This window comes from Euprymna scolopes, chromosome 18, assembly GCF_053919585.1.
Source record: "Euprymna scolopes isolate OS-2025 chromosome 18, ASM5391958v1, whole genome shotgun sequence".
Lineage (NCBI taxonomy): Eukaryota > Metazoa > Mollusca > Cephalopoda > Sepiida > Sepiolidae > Euprymna > Euprymna scolopes.
This window is the reverse complement of record NC_136499.1, coordinates 44,191,961-44,215,948: the sequence shown is the minus strand read 5'-3', so window position 1 is coordinate 44,215,948 and position 23,988 is coordinate 44,191,961. Positions and strand designations below refer to the sequence as shown.

General features: G+C 31.0%; 1 protein-coding gene across 1 annotated transcript in view; it reads right to left on the bottom strand.

Moving 5' to 3' along the window:
* LOC145297605 (transmembrane 9 superfamily member 3-like) overlaps positions 1 to 23,988 on the bottom strand; it is a 140,445-nt gene that overhangs the window by 6,889 nt on the left and 109,568 nt on the right. Inside the window, exons 6-14 of the mRNA XM_080143664.1 lie at positions 16,687 to 16,818; positions 15,017 to 15,183; positions 13,705 to 13,799; positions 10,524 to 10,654; positions 9,179 to 9,318; positions 8,636 to 8,704; positions 6,876 to 7,022; positions 2,548 to 2,631; positions 1,878 to 1,954 (exon numbers count right to left, since the gene is read on the bottom strand). Of these exons, the coding sequence (XP_079999790.1) occupies positions 1,878 to 1,954; positions 2,548 to 2,631; positions 6,876 to 7,022; positions 8,636 to 8,704; positions 9,179 to 9,318; positions 10,524 to 10,654; positions 13,705 to 13,799; positions 15,017 to 15,183; positions 16,687 to 16,818 (1,042 nt within the window). The remainder of the gene's footprint in view (positions 1 to 1,877; positions 1,955 to 2,547; positions 2,632 to 6,875; positions 7,023 to 8,635; positions 8,705 to 9,178; positions 9,319 to 10,523; positions 10,655 to 13,704; positions 13,800 to 15,016; positions 15,184 to 16,686; positions 16,819 to 23,988) is intronic.

Genomic DNA, 23,988 nt, shown 5'->3' with positions numbered 1-23,988 from the left:
TGGCAATCGTCCGGAATAACGGATGCCACTGAAAACATAGGGCCCTCTCCGATAAATCAGGGGACCAAAAATATTATGAAAAATGATCCACTAGAAAATGTGCTATGATAGATGTATTTTCAACAAAAAAAAAAAAAAATCAGCCACAATTAAATTCTGAAGTATGTCAATTTAAAATTGGTTACCCTTTAATTTGTCAAGTCATGGGTTATCTCCTTTGTCATAGAGATAGGATTCCACAGTAAAACAAAACATGATTCGATAAATTCTATTTCTACTGGATCATTCATTTTTCGTAAGTTTTAAAATTTATACTAATTTCATCATGACACATAAGTACATAATGTTTTCACCCGAAACCTGTTTGCTTAAAAGATCACTAATGTACACAAACACTGACATTAAATGAATAAAAAAGAAAGTAACTGATACAGATTGATGTTGATAACAAATATGGAATTTCCACAGGGCCCCGCTACTTTGTATAATACATTTATTCAAATTTGTACATATTTTATTCACTTCCACACTCATTAAAACAGGGCATCATCTGATCACAATAATATATGCAAATAATTGAAAAGTAACCATAACTAAAATACAAAATTGCAATGTTCTACTATCCTTACTTTTACATTACCCAAAATGTGAGAATAATGTCTAAGATAACGGTAATCCAGAATAATTTAAACTATTAATAGTTAAAAAAAAAAAAATTCTGAAATAGAAATTTTTTAATAACTAAATTTATACAAGAGATTCAGTAAAAAAATAATCAGAATTTAACCAATTAAAAATAATAAATCTGAACAATTTTAAATATTTATATGAATTAAAATTTGTAATTTAACCCCAAAAGAGAAATACATTTAAAATAAAATAGGGGGGGGGGGTCATAATTGCTGTCACTTTATAAACCAATTAGAAGTAAAATAAAATTTGAAAAACTAGAAATATGGATATGATCTAACATTTGTAATTTAACCCTAAAGGAAAAAAACATTTAACATAAAATAAAAAGGGATGGGCTGTAATTTTACAGTATAGTTAACAGCTGAGAAAAAAATGTTACAACCAATAAATTTTACAAAACGTCTTAAAATTATATTTTCTACTGACCCATATACTTTTAAAGAGTTGAAATTGATTATAAAATTTATTATCTCTGAATTTGTTTTTGTTGAATTGGGTTGGAGGGAGGGGGGATATTTAGTTATCTCCCACTGCAAGAACTGTGACACTAAGGTTGGAAAGTGGGATCGAAAAGTCAGCACCCCCAAAGAGGAGCACTGACCTACAAATGTGCCTGGGCAGCCCCGTCGGCATTCCTTGGTAAGGGTGCCTCAAGCGATTAGCAATAAACTAACTCCTTCTCAAAGAGAGAAGGCAAAGCCTGGGAGGGTGAACCTCCTAGAACTGCACAGAATCAGCATTTCACTGCAATCAACAGGGATCAGGTCATTACAGGAATGGTCTAATCTCTTGAATTTGGGGGCTGAGGATAAAAATCCCTAGCCAGCTTTATATTAAATTGGGTTATTGAAAATAAAATGCAGTGCTAACAACAGAGTGAAGGTAAGACGTTTTTTTTTTTTTATGTCAGTAAGTCAATTCAAATATAGTGATAAATCTTACAATCAGTTTCCATACTTTAAAAGAATACAGGTCAATAGAAAATTAAATTTTAATGTATTTGATGAACGTTATTAATTGTATTTTTTTCCAATTTCTTGGCTGTTAACTATAGTGAAAGATTAGCAAAACAGGTATTCAAGGTATTTATGATTAATTAATAAACCTATTTTTAAGAAATCTGTTTGCTTACTTAATAACATTGAAAAATATAAATGAAAAAAAAAAAAAATAGATTTACTTACCACACATAATTCCCAAAGCTAAGCTAAATAATGCCATATAACCAAAGTAAAATGTGGTTTGAAAGAGGCCATACATCCTAAGAAAAAAAAACACATTAATAATGACTGTAAATACTATTTGAAAAAGTTTTAAATACAAGTATAAAACAGAAAAATAGTTTTAATGTTCAATAAATAAAAAATTAGAAAAAGGGAAAAAATTAAGTTTTACTCAAATCCAACAAAATATAGAAATGCCAATAAAATAAAATAGAAAAGTGAGATGAATTTAGTTAAAAACAAGTACAAAAAATAAAATATAATTTTTCTTTAATCATAAATACTAAATGGGAGTTAATCAAACTGTTTCCTTTAAGTAAATGTACTTTAAAATATTTATGATGCACACTCATCACAAAATGAAGTCAGATTCCAAAAATCATGTAACTTGATCAAGTACGTTTTTATTTACACAATTTTAAAAATAAACCGTAGCTTAGTACGTTGTTATAATGTCAATACATGGTACGACAATAACAAATGAAAATTGGCTCATTAGAATCAAAGTTGGAAATGTCTGCAGACGAGTTTATATATTAGATATTGCTTCCCCAGGAATGAACCACACTATTACTGAAAATAAAGCACAAATTACTGTTTAGTTTTTCTATTATTGTATGGTAATACTTACTTTGTTTTGAAAAAGAAGTAATAAAAGGAATACAGATAAACATAACTTGATGTGGATGCTCCGGCCAGGAAACTGGTCCATTGCCTGGAAAAAAGAAAAAAAAAAAAAAAATGAAAATGTAGAAGCAACTTTCAAAATTAAGCTTTATATAAAAAGATTTTGTTCAAAAGTTATCTAAATTCATCACACTTTTTTAATGTAAAACTTTAACTGAAAGTTCTACAAACAAGCCATTTAGAAAATTTGCAGTTTCTAAAGATAAAACAATCCTATAGCAGAATAAAAATGATAAAAACACTACTTTTTAAATTAAATCATAAAAAGTGTTATTAATGTATCTGAAATTCATTTTAATCTTGAAAAACAATATAGTAAAAAATTTAAGTTTTCAACAATATAAAATACTAGCAGGACCTGGTAACCGGCATTGCCTGGTGATAGCATGCATCCCTCCTCTCCGTGTAAAAATTTAAAATATGGCCGTTGTTGTTTTTGTCGCTTGCCAACCCCCAATTTCCTCATGTTAAAAATGGCTTTCGGAATAGACACCCCATTTTGTGCCTGACGGTGGGGTTGTCACAAAATTTGCTGGAAGGGTCAGAGTATGGTTCCGAGCAAAGTATTTTAGTTGGCAAGACTGAAGTTATGGGGACAAAAAAACTATCAAACCCTGTGTTCCTTAAAGGAAACTAAATTCAAGTAGTCACCTGTACATTACCAAATATAAATGTAAACGCTATTTAAGAAAGTGGGCATTTTAATTAAGCTGTACAAGTAAACATTATAAACAGAAGGGTTTATTTCTATAACAAACAATGACGAATCTGGTTTCTAAACTTTACATGGGTTAAATTTAATCACGTTATTAGTGAAAATGTAATCATGCGAAAAGCTGAAATGTTATTCTGAAAGTCATTCTTTACACGGGGAGGGTGTTTAGTAATTAATCTGTGCTTCAGCCTTACAATGTAACAAAAAAATCGTAAAACATGAATTGAACTTGAAAAACTAAAAATTGCACAATGATATTGCGCTCTGCCATCATATGCATCCTAGATCAATATCTACTTTAAAATTTGGTGCTTATGCATTTTTGGTACTGCGCTATTTGTAATTAGTGTTATCAGGTTAAATTCAAATTCACGCTATTATTTTTTTTATTCAATCATAAGGTGGAAGAAAATTTACAAAAGACCCTCTCCTCTCCAATGTAAAAATAATTACCCAAAATTGTACTTTGTATTATTCAATGCTTTTAATTATAAATTCCTGCATTATTTCTTTTTTTTTGGTAAATATGAAGAGTCTTTCCACCCTTGAAAAATCCTTCTAAATTATCAGTTTTAAAGGTTTTCAGGTGTGGTGAAAACAAAAACGTAGAAAAAAATCTGGCCTACAAGTAGATTGCAAGATCTGAATAAATGTTAGTTTCTAAAAAGTGGGGGATCACTTTTCTATAATAAACACGAAATGAGCAGCCACTTTAGAGCCACATTTATGGGGGGGGGCAACGGTCAGTGAGTGTATTTTGAGCATAAGCCAGTTAACGGACCCCCCCACACACACACACAAACACCTTAAAACAAATAGGGGATGTACATGCGTTTGCTAGACGGTTCAGTTAGAGTTTGACTATCTACAGATAGTAGTCTATTGTGATTTCGAGAAGATGAAAAAAAAGATACCAATATATGGCAGATAAATTGATAGAAAAATTCCAACCCTCCTTCCAAGGATGAGGGAAACATGGACGCAACATTACACCATGAAACTGAATAAAGTTCCAATTGTCTAAAGAAATGAGACTTACATTGGTTCTATGCATGACAGAGCTTTTGTTCCAGGTGCAAGATGGCACACAAACCACTTGAGGACACAGTCAAGAGATGTGAAGAAGACATTATAAGGTATGTTCTTTAGCTTAGCTTTTATAACCCCTCAAAAGGGCTGATGTGCTATAAATGTGAACATTGACTCAATATAAAGAGACACCCCTTCTTCCCACACAAGAGATACAATTTGGTTTCCGGACTAGTTTATGGCATTGCTGTGAAAGATCAAACCTAAGACACCACATACACAAGAATATATATACCTGAGAATATATACACCTTATCACCTCTCTCCCCACAACACAACAGGATTTCTATGTCAAATTTAACTTTTATGGTATCTTTTGTTTATTAAATTGTTAGGTACAGAATAATTTAAAAAAAAAAAAAAGTCTCGACTCCTCATGCTATGAAAGGGTTTTTAAATAAGGTTATTATTTCAACACGGACATCATTCTACATAAATACCAAAACATTAAATAATGTTTATTATTATTGTAAATAAAGTTTTCTTTTCTACTGTCTCTCCAGGGAAATTCTAAAAAATAAGATGCCATCATAATCTTTGTAGTTTTCTGCTTCCTTGAACTGTATGTTGTAACCATGTATTTAGATGAGTAACCATTTGAGAATGCTGGGTGATGTATGTGAAATGCTGTTCTTGTATTTATCTCCCTCTTACTGAAACAAGATGGGACACATAATCAGAAGGTTCGGATGGAAAAGTTAGCACAGAGATAAAGCACATTCTAGCCCCACAAAAATGTCTGAGCAGTTCCATCAGCATTTCCTTAATGGGGACACATCAGGCAAATGGCGACAAACCAATCCCTTTCTCAAAAAAAGGAGGTAAAGCCTGGGAGGGTGCACTTCCTAGGACTAATTAAAACCATACCTCAACTCAACAGAGCAGGAAAGTTAATGCCACAGTGGCCCAGCCTATCGGACTGATTGTTGATGACGTATTCACACCTAGTGATCTTTAAAACCGAGAACTATAACTAATCTACAAATATAACTGGGCCATTAGTTGTGATCTGCACAGACAAGACACTGGATTCAGATTCAACGTTATTTATACTTTTCATACTATTATTTAAAATATTTTTTAAAATAATTATCATGAGAAGTTGATAAAGACATCAGATAGTATACTTTCTTGTATTGTACAGGCGAGAAGAGATTTGGCTTATTTTTATGGAGACTTTCAGATATTATTTAATTGTCAGAAGGTTAAACACAAGATAAAGTGTGGTTTTGAGAAACTTACACACTAGGATAAGCGCAGATTTCACCTACAAAAACGCTTTAGTACTTTGTCAGCATTATCAGTAGGAGCACATCAGGCAATTACTAATAAACTAATTCTTTCCCAAATTCTGGAAGGGTGGACCTCCTAGCACTGAACAGAATATACCTTAGCATGACAGCCACCGTTGAAATGACTTGCATCATAATTCTATGATATGTTTAGCTCTTGTAGTTATGATAAAAAACATGTCTAGAACGTTTAAGAAAAAAAAAAAAAAAATTATGATTTGTAATATTCATATTACTGCTCTGATCTTGAGTGTTATTTTCATAAAGTTTTAGTTGTTGTAATCTTCAGGTGTACCTTGTCAAACTCTGGAATCTGCATAAAATTTGAAATGTAAAACTTTATTTAATATATGAGAGGCACATGCTCTCATTTCACAAGGATCTGTGGCATAATGGATAACATACTTAAAATTCAGTTGTGAGTTACACTCTTCTGGAGGTTGAGAGTTCAATCTTCAGTGTTGGCAATACTCAAAATACAATTGCAAATTACTTAGGACTCTTACATGGTCATAGCTGACAGAACAGGAGCATGCTATTTTTGTGGATTAAATAAAAAAATTCTGTTTCAAATTCTGTGCAGATTTCAGAGTTTGACAAAGAAGGTCCAAGGTTACATCAACCAAACATGAAAATGATTTCCAAGATGAGAACAGTAATCTGAAGAAACCAAATAATATGAATTACAAAAGTATTTTATAGGATATGAATTTATTAGAAATTGTTTAAAAAGTAAATATGAAATATTATGAAAATAACACTCAAGATGAGAACAAAAATCCGAATGCAAATAATCTGACCTACCAACCCTCATTTCAAAAATTCAGAAACAGTTTATGCAATCAAACATTTTAATAAAAAGGAGTTCTGATTTATTTTCCTCACCATGAAAGCAGAGTTAGACACAGAGTCGGTTTTAAATGGGGGTTGGGGGAATCCAGCTCCCCAAAAGAAGACATGTTGGATTAGTACAAAAATTAAGATTGCATCAGTCTAGAAGGATTTCTCCTTCACTAACCAAAGACAGAAAAAGATGAAGTGCAATATCAGTTTTGGTAAAACTGAGCAAAGCATAAAACAAAATTTACTTTCAAGAAAATCATTTCAACATCAGATTTGAATTAAAAACAAAGAAAACAAACATACTATTAATGAAAGGATATTAAAAAGAATTACCATCGATAATCTTCGGCATTGAGCAAAAAGTATGTACACACGATGGTCACACAGATGGTCACAATGGCAAGGATTAGGAATACAAGCAACATGAAACCATATACATAGTAGATTTTATAGGCCCAAAATGATGTGAAAATGAAGTACCTGAAAGGAGAGAGAAAAAAAATGTACAATTTATTCACAAATGCGGACATAATACTTTGATCAATCGCATAAAAAAAAATTATCACATTATTAGTTGATGCTGGAAAAACTCAGAAGATAATTTAAAATATATATTATAATAAGAGATTTTTATATTTGCCTGCAATTAAAACTATATTACTATCTTTTAATATTCAATTCAATTTACTATATTATTTCAGACATATGTACTATCTTTCAATGTGTGATTTAGGGAGGTCGTGTAGTATCTGTTCTGTAGTCATACCCTCCTCCCAGGGTTTACCATCTACATTTTTAGGGAGGAGTGGTAGCGTAGTATGTTATGGTTACATCCTTTTAGCCATTACTTCCTCCTTAGCTTAATGACAGTTTGGTTATTTCAACACAAGCACAACTGATAGCTACAACCAAGCTCAACCATTACTGAGAATAAGACTTGGAAAAAAATAAAACAGTTTACAATTTCAATTGCTAAAACCAATCAAATCAGCTAATTGTGCCACATACACAAGTGTTTGATTTAAAAGAACATTTAAATCAGGTTTCAGAAATCTATATAAGTTAATAGCTTATTGAAGAATTAAGATATTCAGCTTTTTTACTCAACAGATAAAAAAAAAAAAAAAAAAAAAAAAAAATGTACACTATTATATATCAACCTTAAATAAATTTAAATTAAACAAACCAAGCATGCAGGGTCCCCTTCTACAAGTGAAAAATTTACTTTCACCATGACTAATGTTCGTGCAAAATCAAAATTTAAAAAATTTACGAGTAGTTATTGACAAGAGTGCAAACAAATGAACGAACAAATGATTTTGGAGCAATTTTACCTCTATAATAGCGGGGGTGGGGTGTTATCCCAGAGAATCCATTCTGGCAAAAATTCACTAAGACTAATGTTTGTGCACAATTTAAAAAAAATTCAAGGCATGGTTACTGAAAATAGTGCTAACAAACGAACAAGAGTACTAGGTTCAATCCCTCTGTCGGAGAACCAATTATTTATAGTCATTTAAATGCTGACATATATTACTTATAGTCAAACTATCAAGTTTTTTTCATATTTCGCCCCCCCCCCAACTCAAATGCATGTGTAACCAAACAATTGAAAATAAGATTCATGCCTTCATTTTTTAAAAGGACCCAGTTCTTTACAGATAGTCTTGTCGTCACTAAGACAACCAAAATATAAAATTATATAATTTGAATTTTCTACGAGTGCGACTCATCAAAAGCAAAGATCAAAATCGTGTTCAAAACAGAAAATGTAAAGCAAAAAATAAAACTCATTATTAAAGTATGTATGTAAGTTAGGGACACACACACACAGACTATGATGGGATAAAAGGAGTGTTGAAAATACTTTTAATATCAAGATAAAAAGCTCAACATGAAAGATGGAGTTAAGTCACAAGAAAAAATATCAACAATACAAAAGTATATACTGGTGCATATAGATTTAATTATCAATTTAATAAAGAAGAGGCATCAAAAAGAGTAGAGGTTATAAAAGCTTTATAACATTAAGGAAGTGCCAAGTCATTTATATTTCTTGTTATATATATATAAAAGATATGTTTTAGACTTACATTTCAATGAAGATGGAGCCAAAAGGAAGCACTCCACCAAGAATGATAATTACTGCTGGCTCCATGAACCTAAAGGAAAAAGTAAACATTCAGTTTCAACAAATTTTTGTTCTTATTAGGATTTATTTTTTGTAAGTCTATCATAATCTTTAAAAACAATTATATTTGGGGAAAAAAAAAAAAAAAAATTTTTTAACTATCCTTTAGTGGCATTTGGGCCTTAATTACTGGTGACTCCCTTGTAAAAAAAAAAAAATAATAATAATTTAAGATGACAATTTAAAACTATTTATGGATGATCAATAAGATTATCTCACAACTTTAATCAGAAAAATGAATTGACTAAGAAAAATCAAAAATGTTCAAAAGGACATCATATCAGAAAACATTGAATTAACTTTTACAATTTATGAATCCAATTTTGATTTTAATATTAATTTACTTTGGTATGAAGAAAGGGGGAAAAAAAACACATTACAAAAATCTTATTTGAAGAATAGTGTTAAAATTTCTTGCATTTCAAAGAAAATACAAAAATGTTACCATTTCTTTTCTGGTATTGGTCGTGGCACGGCATTGATGCGACATGGATAGTTAGGCTGGCCAGCCAAGTTTCTACCAAGCACGGTTCCAACCAAAGTCAGGGGTAATATAACAAATAAGCAAATACATGTGATGGCAACCTGGAAAACAAACAGCATCATTTCAAACCCACTTTTTTTTTTTTTATCAAAAGTTTTAAAAAAGTTTTTAAAGGCAATCTGAGGTCTTATAAATTTTTTTTATAAACAAAATTATTCAAATATATTTTCGGTTAAAACAAAAGTTAATTTTATACTATAATGTGTTAAGAGAGAGGCAGACAAGAGGGAGACAGTAGACAGAGAGAAAGAGTAAGAGGGGAGGAAGAGAAAACAAAAAGAGACAAAAACAGATCGATACTAAATGTATACATAAAAGGTGTTTTTTTAAGGTGGCAAACTTTAAAATAAATCACAGAAATATTTTTATCATACAAATATGTGGTTGATTTCAAAGATTAATTTTTGGAATTTATAATTAAAATAAAATTTTGGACATATTACTTTTGCATAAATGGCATAATTTAGGTTCAATTTTCAAACTATGCATTAAATTATTCTGTATTTTGTCAATATCCCATCGAATGTTGTCTTCCAAGTAATCTATTTTTTCAATTTTGTCAGCATAGACATGGAACTTTACTTATCCCCCAAAGAAAATAATCTTATGGGTTAAATTGCACTAACAAAGGTGGAAAGTTGACAGGCTCATTTTGTGAAATTATTTGCTCATCAAAATGTTTCAAAATGATTTTCAAAATAAATTTGAACAAATTTGCAAATGCTGCTCAGGTGTCAGTCTTTTTATGATAAATTGCCAAACCAAGCTGAACTCAAAATAATATAGTTGCCAAATCTGCAATTAAAGAAAACAGTTGTCAATTTAAAGATCACCACCTCCATAAAAAAAAAAACTATATATGAAAAAGACAAATTGCAAAGTAGATGACGGCTAGCTTTAGTATTTTTAAGATTTTTTTTATCTATCTTTCATTTTTTCAAGTAAACATAAGTAAAAATTGAAACTCTTTAATCTAACATTCAAAATTACTGTATACACATCAGTGAAGTAAGTTACTGGAAGAAACACAATTGATGTGCTCTCTATTCTTTGGAAATAGATCAAGGAAAAATCATGCAGTCACAGGAAAAATAAAATGATAGAGAATTTTCCTCCTCCCACTTCCTACCATACTTGAATCAACCAATACGTAATTATATATATATATATATATATATATATATATATATATATATATATATATAAAATCAAGTCTACATGTTAATACAGAGGAAGTATTACTTACCATCGTGCCAAATGGAATAGCTCTGGATGCGTGATAGTATATAGCAATGAAATTGATGAAGAAAGCTGTACCACACACAAGTGCGGGAAGCAAGAAGGCACTGAGCATCATCTGCTTAATCCACACTTTACCTGTGTTTCACAAAGTAGAACAAAACAGATCATTTATATTGAAAAACTAATGCGATATACATAGACAAAAGTGACAAATTTCACAAAACCTTGAAAAGATTTTATATAAATGATGATATTGTGAAACTATACTAAAGTGAAATAAAATAGGAAACCATGCTAGGTTCTAGCGATATCTGAGCCTCAAGTTTTACATAAATTACAATTTGAAAAATAAATTTTTTAGTAACAAAACTATATTTTTGTAAAATATCTCTCTCATATATATATATATATATATATATATATATATATATATAACAAACTAAAAATCAAGACAATTTGTGATATGATTTATGTTGATATTATAAAATAACTTCAAAAAGATTCAAAATAAATGTAAAAAAAAAGAAAAAGAAAAACTTTTGGAAAAAATGCAAATTCAGTTCACATTATACTCTGAACTATTGAGTTCTTTAAAAACTTCAGCTAATAATAGCTCTGATAGTTTTTTTTGTTGATTCATTATTTTCTTTTTTATTTTGTGTGCAAATTGATGAATGGTTATTTTAGTTCAATTTATGGAAGTCTCTTTCATCTTAAAATCTTTCTTCGGCTTCTTTTCTCTTAATTTGAAACCTTTGATTATATTTCGCATATGCTAGCTAAAATCCCAAAACCTGGAATACTGTCATCACTGGATATAAAAACAAAAATTTATGTAATCATGTAAGAGAATGGAAACAGATGAAAATTCAGAAAGTATATTTAAATTGTGGAGCTTATTGGGGTTGTCCAGAAGTTTCATTATATCAGTCATACAATTGGAACACAAGGAATAGCAGCTGCTAGTGAGATTGCAAAAGTTGGGAGTGGGTGAAGTTTGGGGAATTTCTGCCATTCCTTAACAGAATATGATCACTGCCGACCAAGAGAAGACTTTCAGGCATATGTATGCAGTGTGATGATATATGGAAATGAAACCTGATCAGTGACGGTTGAGACCATGTGTTGCTTAAACAGAAAGGGGAGGGGGAAGTATTAGGGAAGTGTTTTTACTCAGACTTCAATGAAACCATTAAAGATAAATTTCACTGGATTAAATAAAAATTGACTTTTTTGCCAGAATCAAAAATAATGCAACTCACAGCTCGCTAGAGGTTTTCTTTTCCTTCACAATATCAAATTCAGAAACTAAATTCCCAACTGAATGCAAATTATATTCCTTCTTTTATTGACTTAAATCCGATATATGCAAACCAACTATTTGCATAGCTACATCACTGGACTCGTCCCAGATGTTAAAATAAAAACACAAGTCATCTCTGCTAATGCTGGTATTAGTCATCAATGGGACAGTGTTCGAATCTTCACTTGCAACCTAGGATTTAAACATTTCTTTCATTTTCAATTGCATGCTAGGTGAAGACAGACCCTTTTATGGCAAGGATGAGGCAAGAGCCACTTCCACCATTCAATCCAGGCTAAGGATCATCACATCTGCCACAGTTGCATGAAGAGAAATGATATGAAAATCATATGATGGATATGTAGGAGTCTTGATGATATTAGAATGTTGAAAGAATGGATAAGAGTTCTTAGCTTAGTAGATGCCCTCACAAGTAGCTGACATTCAAAGGCTGAAAGTCTGATCAGTAGCGTCTTAGACACATTCAAGATTTGTATCTCTAACCATGCTACAATACATGCAAGATGTAAGTTTCCTAAACTTAAGTACCTCTTAGCAGGAGGCTCTAATGGTTTGGACACACACTTCGTTGTTCATTAACTAATCTGGAGGACTACTGGGATGGTACAAGAATGCTAAACTGAGGACGTGGCTTGTAACAGTCAAAGTTAACTTGGAAGCTATGACCAGCCCTCGTATTTTCAGTGTGTGATGATGGAATTGTGAATAACTTAAGCATACTAAGAAGTTTACAGCGGATACATCTGAATGGACTGCCTTGATTCGTGATGCAGCAAATTCACTCTGTGGTGGCTAAACCCACCCCAAGTGAATGCCATCACAAGTACACGTAAGAAGCAGAATAGTTGAGGTAACAAGATCCATTGACAGAAGACTAAAGAAAACAAGGAAATGACAAAGACGGACTTAATAGAAAGAGGAATAAATAAAAACCTGGCTAGAGACAGATTAGTTTGGAAGTCAATTTCTAAAAATTGTCCAACGCAAACGTTAAATGAAATACTATAACAATGATATTATCTTCTTCCTATATTCTCCAAAGATAATTCATATTTGTTTTGTATTTTTTTCCAGAAAGGTACAAGATAGAGAAATACTTGCGTTACAAAATGGACTTATGTGATTGTAACAAGATTGTACATGACTGCATGAAAATAATGTTAAAAATGGCATTTCCAACATGATTAGAATAGTGGAGAATTCCATTGAACGGGCAAAGTTTAGACTTAAAATATTGCATCACAAACAGAAAGTTGATTGTGACACAGCAGATAAACTGATGAAATCTTTCTCTTTGTTTGGGACCATGGGAAAAAGTGGTCATGTTTTGGGGACAGCTATCCCCATTCCTTTATATGGGACAGGTTGGAGATATTATGCACATATACAGGCATCATTCTCATATTCAGTTTAATGTTCATTTTACATGCTGGCATGTGTTGGATGGCTTTTAGAAATTGTAAACTGAAAAATAGAAACTCTGGTAACAAAACATTGTTACAACACAAATTATTTTGTACTGTCATTATTATTAGTACTGCTTCTATCAATCAACAGGTATCACTACAACAAAGAAAGCATGAACTACTGCTATGTGTTATCTAAACAAGACTCAACTATTTGGATAATTTGTTAAGACCGTAGAAGTGGTTCTTAGAGTGCCACAGTAAATTTTATGTCTTGTCACTCCACTATAACACTTTTGTGTGTGTATTTTCATTCAATTGTTTTACTTTAAAATTAATTCAAAATTAGACATTTTTGTCAAGAAATAGTTTACCCAAGAAAACTATTAACAATTAAACATGTATAAGAAATAGAAATAAAAGATTAATAAGATTTAGATAGCACATTAATTTACCTCCCATCCGAGCATACAAGCTACCACCAAAATATCCATTCACAGGTGCAGTAGCAGCATATACAAATATAGCAGTGCTCAATAATGACCCACGTCTGGAAAAAAAAAAAAAAAAAAAAAAAAAATGAAAAATAACATTTAGACGATTACATTTGTAAGAGTTTGGCTTGCTTGTTTTACTGTATATCAACCCTTTTTGAGTTATTTAATGCTGAATCTCGTTATTTTGGAAAGAGTTTTTATGCTTCAAGTTCTTTATATCTTCAACTATTTATTTGTAGAGTTTGGTTTGATTGTTTTATGGCATATCAACCCTTTTCGGGTTATTTAATGCTGAATTCAGTTATTTTGTAGAAGATTTTTATTCTTCAAGCTCTTTGTATCTTCAATCGCTAGTTTGTAGTGTTTGGTTTGGTTTGTTTTGGTTGTTTTATAGAGGATTTTATCATTTTGTTCCCTGCCTTGTAGAACATGTTTTGCAATGGGAGAGGGGAAAAAGTATTAATGTTTAGTACATTTAAGTTAGGAAACCAGTCAGGAAGTGGGAGAGATAGAAAGAGAAATGGGAAGAAGGAAAAGGGTCAAAAGGTGGATTGTTTTTGTAGAACATGATTAAGTTTTGCAAAATGGAGTAGAAAAACAAAGAGCATCAATGTTATGTGCATTCCATCTTAAGAAGCCGATATCTTCAGACAGCCAGATCTGGTCACACCAGATTTGTAAGGGAAGCAAATAAGATTAAATAAGATTTGAACAATAAGAAAGTATAATTATAGAGAAAATATTTTCAAACTTAACCACAGCAATAGTATTTATTTTGTTTCTTTTCAATATTATTTATATACATATATCTATATTTTATGAGAATTATATAAATAAAGATATTTTATATTAGATTCTATCTGGAAAAAGAAATGCTCAATACTAAAAATAGAACATTAATAAGAAAAATTAAGTAATTAAAATAATAAATTTGCATTATTAATTAATCAAAAGTTCAAAAACAACAAATATAATGAAAGACTTTCTTAATACCACAAAGTTTCAATAACAAGGAGAAATAACTAGCAAAATAAAAATATAGAAAGTCTATAAAAATACTAGTTAGCATAAAAACTGAAGTCTTGAATTTTTGGTTTGCAGCTTTAATGGTTTGTGTGTGATTGTGGCAGACGGGCGGGGGTAGAGAGTAAAATATAGCAATAAACACTTTATATAATGCTTTCTTGTTTGCTTATTACAAAAAGAACCAAAAAGATTAAACTTTAACTCCCCAAAAAATAGCATGTTCAACCATGAAATTATAACTTACTCGGTGTAGAGTTCTCCCAAAATGGCAAATGAGATAACGCAGGTAGCAACAATGCCTATATGATAACCAGTTCCAACTAATGCTGAAAACAACATTGGATGAGATGCTGGGCGAAACACATCACCATGAACTTGCTTCCAACCATACTCATCACCAAGGTCTTTCTCCTGTAGAAAAAAAGTTTTGTATTTTTGTTTTTATTATTATTTAACAAAAATCTCGTTTTAAAACAGGAATTTCAAAATACGTTTAGCAAAAGGGTGTAATAAGTTTACGATTGAATTTTAGGTGCTTGGCCAGAATTCCTACTGTATTAAAAAACAAAAAGAAAAATCTACATGATGTACATATCCCTGACGAAACAAATATATCATATTCCAAAAGTCTCATAAATTGATCAAGTTGTTTTATTTTTAAATAAGTAAATCAAATTTTATGAGTAACAGAAGAACAGCTGACTTGTCTGCCATTTTAAATATAATTTATTTAAAAAATAAAAAAAGGAGATAACTCAATAATTCAAGCCTCTGAGATTTGTGTTGTAATGCCTATGAATTTCCACTAATCACTTAAAAACTATTTTCTGTATAAAAGTAAAAATACTTGATCAATTCATATGATTTTTGGAATATGATATTTTTGTTTAGTCACAAGTATATGCATCAAATTTTTCTTTATTTTTGTTTTTTTAATATAGGAGGAATTCTGGACAAGAACCGAATTTGGATCTGGAATGTTTACTATATAACACTTGTCCTACAGTGGCATACAGCCAGCTTGAGTTCATCTAAAATGTGCTTCAGGATGCCATCTATTTGTCACCATGTTCTCACTGGTCATAACAAAGAGGACATAATGACAGTTCAAATTTGCTATTATCAAAACTTTCTTTTGCAATTCAAAGATTTAAAACTTGTTTTATTCATATCAGATTTCCCCACTAAGCCCCGAGAGAGATAGGGTCTCTACAAAAGATCTAGCTGGAAAAAGGTTGGTCATTGTCTCCCACTTTTTACTGTGACATGACTCATGAGATCTTGTCTCATACTTCCTCCTACTATAAAACATTATGTTAATATTTACTACTGAATCAAGTACATTGCCAAGAACAGAGAAATTTGAAAAATATGTATTAAATATTTAAAATAAAAGGTTTGAGGTTATAAAAGTAAAAAGTGGTCACCCATAATAGAGGGTGATCCTTTTTTATTAGCTACTATACAGAATTGTAAGGGGGAGGGGGCAATTCTTCCCCAAGATTACTCCGCTTATCCTTGATCCACACTTTATAATGCTGTCTTTAGCAAAGAGCATTAAGTAACTTATTTTTTAAGACTTTGGTATGATTCAACCAAGGATTGAACCTGAGCCTCTTAATATTCCAACATGAGCCAGATTGATATAATAATACCAAATGATTAATTATTCTTGAAGGTAAAATTGTCGATCGAATTTATCTATTTTATTGCATATCAACCCCCTATTGGGTCTTAACAAAATATAATACCTACTGTCAACAATTTTATGCAATTAGTTAAAGTCATGATTTTACTCATTACTAAGGGGGAAATTGAAGGTTTATGCCTTTTCTAGTCAGATCCGATAGGCTTTGAACTCCAAATATTACTTTTGATACCACATCAACACTTAAGAATAAAGACACACGTTACCATATCATCAAGATCTTCTTCTCGGCTGTAACGGGCATAATCCTTCCTTAAAGTCCTCATCAATATCATGCTGACCAGTCCAACAAGGAATATGACCATCATAAAGGAATTAAATATACTGAACCAATGAATCTGAAATTTAAAAAAAATTTTTAATTTAAATTCATCTTAGCAGGGATACCTGGTGTTGCCCAGTGCAAAAAGAAAACATCTTTCTATTAAAAATTCTATTAATTTTCTTTTTCCCCCTTCTCACTTCATTCCTCTTTCTCTGGATATATTTTTATAGATTCTTCAAGGAATAAGTTGGCATAAGAGAAATAACTCCTTGAAAAAAAAAAAAAAAAATGATTTCCATTTAGTTAGTATGTAATCTGGCCGGACCCCCTCCTCACCTTCCAATGAAATCTGCACCAGTTTAGGATAAAAGAATGAATAAGTTTTCTATATCCTAGATAGCGCTTTACCTAGGGTAACACCACTTAAAGTACCAACTTTGTGGGGTTTTGTTTTGTCATTTTGAGATTTTGCTGGACATACAAGCATACACACAGTCAACTGCTCTTTATATTATAGATTGGCTACACCTACCCGGTGTTGCCTGGGATGCAGTGAAGTCATTTTAGTTTTTAGATTCATATTTATTTACCCATGTTTAAAAATTACTATAATGAAATACATTTCGGTATAGCAACTAGGCCAAACATCACACGACTTGACTTTCTCGCACCTGTCAATTTCACTTTATAATCGTTAACTTAAGATGCTTACCACCTCCTTCCCCCATGTAGACGAGATGGTTAGGTCTGTTTTTTTTCCATTTCGTTTCCACCTTCGCGTCAGGCTTTAGGGTTCAAGCCTACCTTCCTACTAAAACTTTTTCTTTTACACCTCTAAACACCCGGCCAACGTTTTCTTTTTTAAACAGGGTTGTTTTGATCTACACCCCCCCCCCTCCAAACACCTGCGCTAATACTAAAGAAAGTTAATCATAAAAAAAAAAACTGTAGTCTCCAAGATGTTTGTCTTATGTCCATCCATTTAACTAAATAATTGTTAGATTTCAAACCTCATGTGCAAGTCATTTCTCTCCAAGATAAATTCTAAAATTCTCAGTGGCCTTTTTTTTTGTCTCCTATCTGTACAAAGTAAAATGTTTCAATTTCTCTAGCTCCACTGATGAGATGATCAATGGTCATAGCATGAAAGCAGTGATCAGTAGATAATCAGAATCAATGCAGCAGTGGTCAGAGAAAGACAAACGATGTTGAGAAGCAAGAGAATCAGGCAGCATCAGTCGACAAGAAAAACAAAAAAGATATTTCACACACTATAATTATAATGAACATTTGCAGTTTCATATCACATTAAAAAAAAAAAAAATTTAATGAATGAATTAATGTATGCACAAAAAACTAGAAATTAGCAATGGGCAACAAATACCCACATAACAGATGTTAAGTGACTAAAACATTACATTAACACCTCTACCAGGTCATGGCTAATGGAATGAGAATAATCTCCTCTCATGGATTGAATAAAGAGTTTAGTTCTAAATTCTGAATAGGTACAAGACTTTGACATAAACGTTCCTAAGTTCAAAAAGATGCATCTAAAGGTTATGTCAGCTGAAACATTAAAATAACCAAGATAAGAGTTTAAATAATCCAAATAATCCTATTATTAAAAAAAAAAAAAAAATGTACTTCATTACCATTTAAGAAATAATTGTTGAAAATAATTTGATTTGTTTTTGTATTTTTAAATAAAAATAATTATTCAAATTATTGTTCCTGATGTAACCTAATTTTATAAAAAAAAAAAAAAGAAAAAATTGTATATTCTGATGAGTAAACTAGGATAAATATATTTCAACCAATAAATTTCCTAAACTTTTCTGATTTTAATAAAACTTTCAACATGTCTGTAAATTACCCACCCCCTCCGCTTTTCCAATCTTGTCAGTTTATTTTCCAAATTTAACCTATACTGAACTACCATTACAGAAGTTGCATAAATAAGAAACCTTAATAGTCCCTCCTTCCTTCTCATATAAATTTTATAGAGGAGGAGGAGGTGTTGGAACTTACCTCATTCAAGAATAAAGTCAAATTTACATTCTTATAGATTTCATAAAAATAAAAATAAAAAAAAATAAAAAAATAGATATTGTAGCTTTAAAATTTAACATTGAAAGAAAATAATTTTTGAATAGATATACAGATCAAATTGAAAATAATTCAATATATTTTTGCTAATATTAAAGATAATTCATAATATTTATGGCAATAAACTTGTATTTTCAAATTGTAATCTCGGATGAGATAGGTTTGAGGTGGCTTGACACATAAAAGGTAAAATTTACAAAAGAAAAATAAATAATATGCCATATATCCCATTATGCATCATGCTCAGTTCATTAATTTAGCAAGGAGTCCAATACATAGAAATACATATATAATATACACTTACCTAACTTTAATTTTATATATATATACTAGCGGAGATACCCGGCGTTGCTCAGGTGAGAAACAGGGGGGGGGGAGAGTTTTGGTAGGTAGGTAGGATCGAACCCGAAGCTCTGAGGTGAAGTTGGAAAATAAAATGTGAAAAAAACATGACACGTTAACCAATCAGCCAGCAAGAAAGAATTACTGAAAGACATTTAAATTTATTTAAGTAGGAAGAGAATTGACCGGTGCCCGCACCTAATGACTTAATGAGGTCAAGTGGAAATCATGAAGTTAACATTCTGCGAGCCTTATGACGACATAAACAATAGTTAGCCAGCAGTTAACATTTTCTGCGGGGCAGTTTTTAATGAGGTCAATAACTCGGTTTGTTTGTTTTTACCCAACTTTGGGGAAAACCAGTTCCCCGTTTATTAGGGGAGTGTCCAGATGAAAGCAATTGTTTGATATGACGCTAAAAAGCTGACATTGATCAAACATTTACATCGCTTTCCGGAGACCACCGGGAACTGCCGATTCAAATCCAGTTTTGCTTTTTTATACTGAAAAGCAAAAGATACACGCGACGATATAAAAATCTGGAAAAAAATAGCACGTGAAAGTTGGGCAAATTAAATACACACGCGAACCCCGTTTGTAACTCTTAGATATTATCATTTAAACAGCATATAAAAAGTTTTAAGGAATGAGCCGACCGAGAAGTCCAGCGAAAAAAGCCTTTTACAGACATACACAAAAAGTGAACATACATACATTTTCGCTTTTATATTTATAGATTATTTTATTAATATAAACGAATTTACATGGTTGTGGCACTGGACATGCTAACGTTTCAGACAAATAGTCTTAAACCCAAAAGTCCTTGTCAGGCAACTTAATAAATAGTTACTTTCCACAGACGAAACTAGTCCTCAAATCTGATGGAGAGCAACCATTTATTAAGTCGCCTGAAGAGAACTTCTGGTTTTAACAGACCATTTGCCCGAAACATTAGCATGTCTAGTGTAACAACCATGTAAATTTATTTATATTAATAGAAATATACCTTGCTCTTCTTTTATTGAGCACTCTTAATAACCTCATTAAATTCATTAGTTATTAGTCTTGAATCCCTTTAAGCTGGTGTGTGTGTATATGAGATAGAGATCATAAACAAATCGGTTATTAAATAATTTTATAAATGCTTGTTCATTAATCACTACAATAATTTCACTCTGTTGTCAGCAGAGTTAGCCACAAATACAGCCTTGTTGATCATCAGAATACTAAAACCCACAGATTGCATAAGTGATTATTAAAAAAAAAAAAAAAAAAAAAAAAACTTGCAGAATACAATAGTCAATTGTTCAATATTGGTTAAAGCAAAAATGCAAGTTTAAAAAATATTTTGTAGGTAATTTCTATTTATTTTTTTAATGCAAGAAAAAAGATAACTTTATATAATCATTCCCATCTTCAATTATGTGATTTTTTTTTTTTTTTTTTTTTTGGTGGTTTTATTGAAAATTGTCACAAATAAGTAATTTGATTGTTACATCATATGATGTTAAGGAGACATGCCCTTTATTAATCCCAACATTAACCCTAAGTCTGGGGTGATGGATTTAAATATATTCCTAAAATAAATAAGTAGGAAAAAATTGTTTGGAACATAGTTTGGTAACAGAAGGAATACTATAAAAATACCAAATGATATTTCTAAATTTGTTATTGAAATTTCATCTTATTCTTTGAAATATTATCAATTGAGTACAAAATTTTCTGTAACTATTTTTTAACTTCCTTGTTTAGAAGGTTGGAGGAAGGGGGTATTTGTCATCTTAATCCACTGAAAATGGGACATCTTTTGCCATTTTCATTCATATCTTGTCGTTTGTACATAGAAGGGGGTTTGAGATTGTTTTACTGAACATCAAGTCTAAGTTTGTGTCATGTGATACTTGTACTTATAATGACTATCGTTCTGGTTGGGTTAAACTGGGTTTCTCCCGAACAAATACAATGTGTCTAATGATTACAGCAGCCTACTTTCACTCATAGCTAGATCACACAATACACCTAGCCAATCCCATAGTAAAAAACTAATTACTTGCGCACCTGATAGTGCTGCTCAGATCTTCAACTGGCCATCAACACATACCAAAATCTACTCATCAAAATTATTTGATAAGTTCTGGAAAGTTATTTAATTTCTCCTATAAAAGCTAGAAGTGATTTATTTAGTCTATTGCAATGTAGGCACATTTTAAAACATGGTGAAGTTTGGTACATATTTCTTGTGGCTATTTTCTACAATTGATTAAAACATCAACTGACTGTGCACAGTTAATAGCAATAGGTGCGTTGAGGTGTAATTTCCACTTTGAATAAGTGTGCGTTAAATGTCTTCAGTCAGATAGCAGTTTCAGGGTTTTTTTTTCATCCAACTTGCCTAATATTTGTATAATTTGTTTGGAAACATATCCCGTATTGTTTCTCATGTTCTTTTTATGTATTTGTCTTTACAAAAAAAAAAAATTTTTTGGATTTAAATACAATTTCTTCTAATTTAGAAAAATAAATAAAGTTCATTGTTTTATTCTATAAGTATCAGAATCCGTGTCCCAGCATCACATGTAAAATTGAGAAAACCAAGATTCACACATTTCAGAAGTAAAAGGAATGGAAAGACATTTTTAATTCAAAATGCTAAGCCTTTATTCACAGTATAAACAAGTCAAAATCTATATGGTCCCCTGACTGATGCCGTTGTCATGTTTTTGAATTAAAGGTAATGAAGTGCTTTAATAAAAACCCTATAATCACAACAAGTTATCGCTTCTATAGGGTCAAATATTAAATTTCCAGATGTATATCCATGTGGTCTTGCTTTGGGGTAATTTTCATCAAAATCTAATCGTCAGAAAAGATTCCATGCCCCAAAAATGTTATTTTTAGCCATTTTGATCCCTTTTGACCCCTGGGAATGCAACCAAAATTTTTATAAAAAATCCGAGAATGTTACATTTCCTCCCTTGGGTAGTTGTAACTTCATACAAAATTTCAGAAAAATGTAATGAGTAGTTATTGAGAATTTTGGGGACGAACGGACGAGAGTGAATTCTAAGGTCCAAATCCGACCTAAGTTGGTGGACCAAAAATATTTGTCAGAAGTTAGGAAGTCATGATACTTGTATTGTTTGCTTGGGCACAGTGTGTACAAGAATTTAGTGGCTTTGTTTTACAACATATCAATCTTTTTCAGGCATTTAATGCCAAATCCAGTAATTTTGGGAAAAGTTTTTATGCTTCAAATTCTTTATATCTCCAAATATTTATTCATGGCGTTAGGTTTGGTTGTCTTGTAGACAAAGCTGTTTTTGTCTTTGCAGAACATGGTCGAATTTTGCGAAGGAAAAAAAAAACAACAACATCAATGTTTGCTATATTTTGGGTCAGGAAGCCAATATCTTCAGACTGGCTTGATTTGTTAGCATCAGATATATGGAAAGGTAAGATAATTTACAATGTAGAACTGCATTGCAACCCTCAGAAGTAAATAGATTTGAATTCTCTATCCAGGATATAAAAAATATGCAATAATAGAATCGTGTGTAATAAGAAAATTAGATAGTTGTATAGATTGGTGATCTTTTAAACAAATGCATTTCAGGTGAAAATATTACATATCAACATTAGTATAAATTCTAAAAATTGATAAAAATGATCCAGTAGATGTATTTTTAAAATAAAAAAAATAAAGAAAATCATCCATGATTACATTCTGACATATTGTGTTTAAAAATGGTGAACCCATAATTGAAGTTGAGGGAAATAAGTCAGTTTGTCATACTGAAATAATCGCGCAACTCTTCTACATTAAAACATACAATAAAACTTGATAATTCGATAAATTCTATTTTTAATTGTAATTATTTTTCTACTGAATCAATTTTTCTTAATTTAGAGAATTTATACTAATTTTGACATTACATGTAAATATGTAATCTTATCTGAAATGTGTACATTTAATAGATCAGTCCACGTAAGCACCTAAAATTATAACAATCATTGAATTAGAAAATGATAAGAATAATTATTGAATTCATATGATGCCATTTTGCAAAGCAATATGCAAATTAGTTAACCTTAGGATGCTGGGGATTGCATATACATGATCAGTATACTACTATTGTTCCTCTATTTTGAAAAAGAAATTGGCATTTTAATCTCACCGTCAGTGTGATAAACGAACCGACTTGACGAGCATCAAAATGTTTATGTGCAATAAAAATGTAATAGTAACTAGTTCAAGATTGAACATGGAAAAAAAATCTATAAAAATAAAAGAGTTCCGTTTCTAAGCAATTTTCTGCAGACAGCTGGTGACTTACCTATTTGCTTTATTTGTACACACAACGTCTCAGCTTACAGCTGTTAAATTTATTCAAAGATAATAACAGATAATACTAAAGTGGAAAATACCAACCAAGCTTATGCTGGGCTTAATCTCAAATATATTGTGTCCACATAACATCTTTAAGATCGATGGAATATTCCATCCTACCTTTTCTTACAAAGGGAATTTAAGAATAATACTAAACAAAATTTAAAATGAGGGTTAAGTTAAAAAAAACAAATGTCATTTTGACTTCTGCTTTCTGTTTAGTGGAATTCACGCGTGAATACCAAAGAAAAGTCATTTTTAGATTATTGATTATGTAATAGTTTCCAGTTTCCTTATAACTGAAGATTTAACAATATTAATTGGTCTCTTTCTTCAGATTTTTTGCTAAAACAAAATGCTTTACATGTGAAATATTTTAGATGTTTATTTTATATTACAAATACT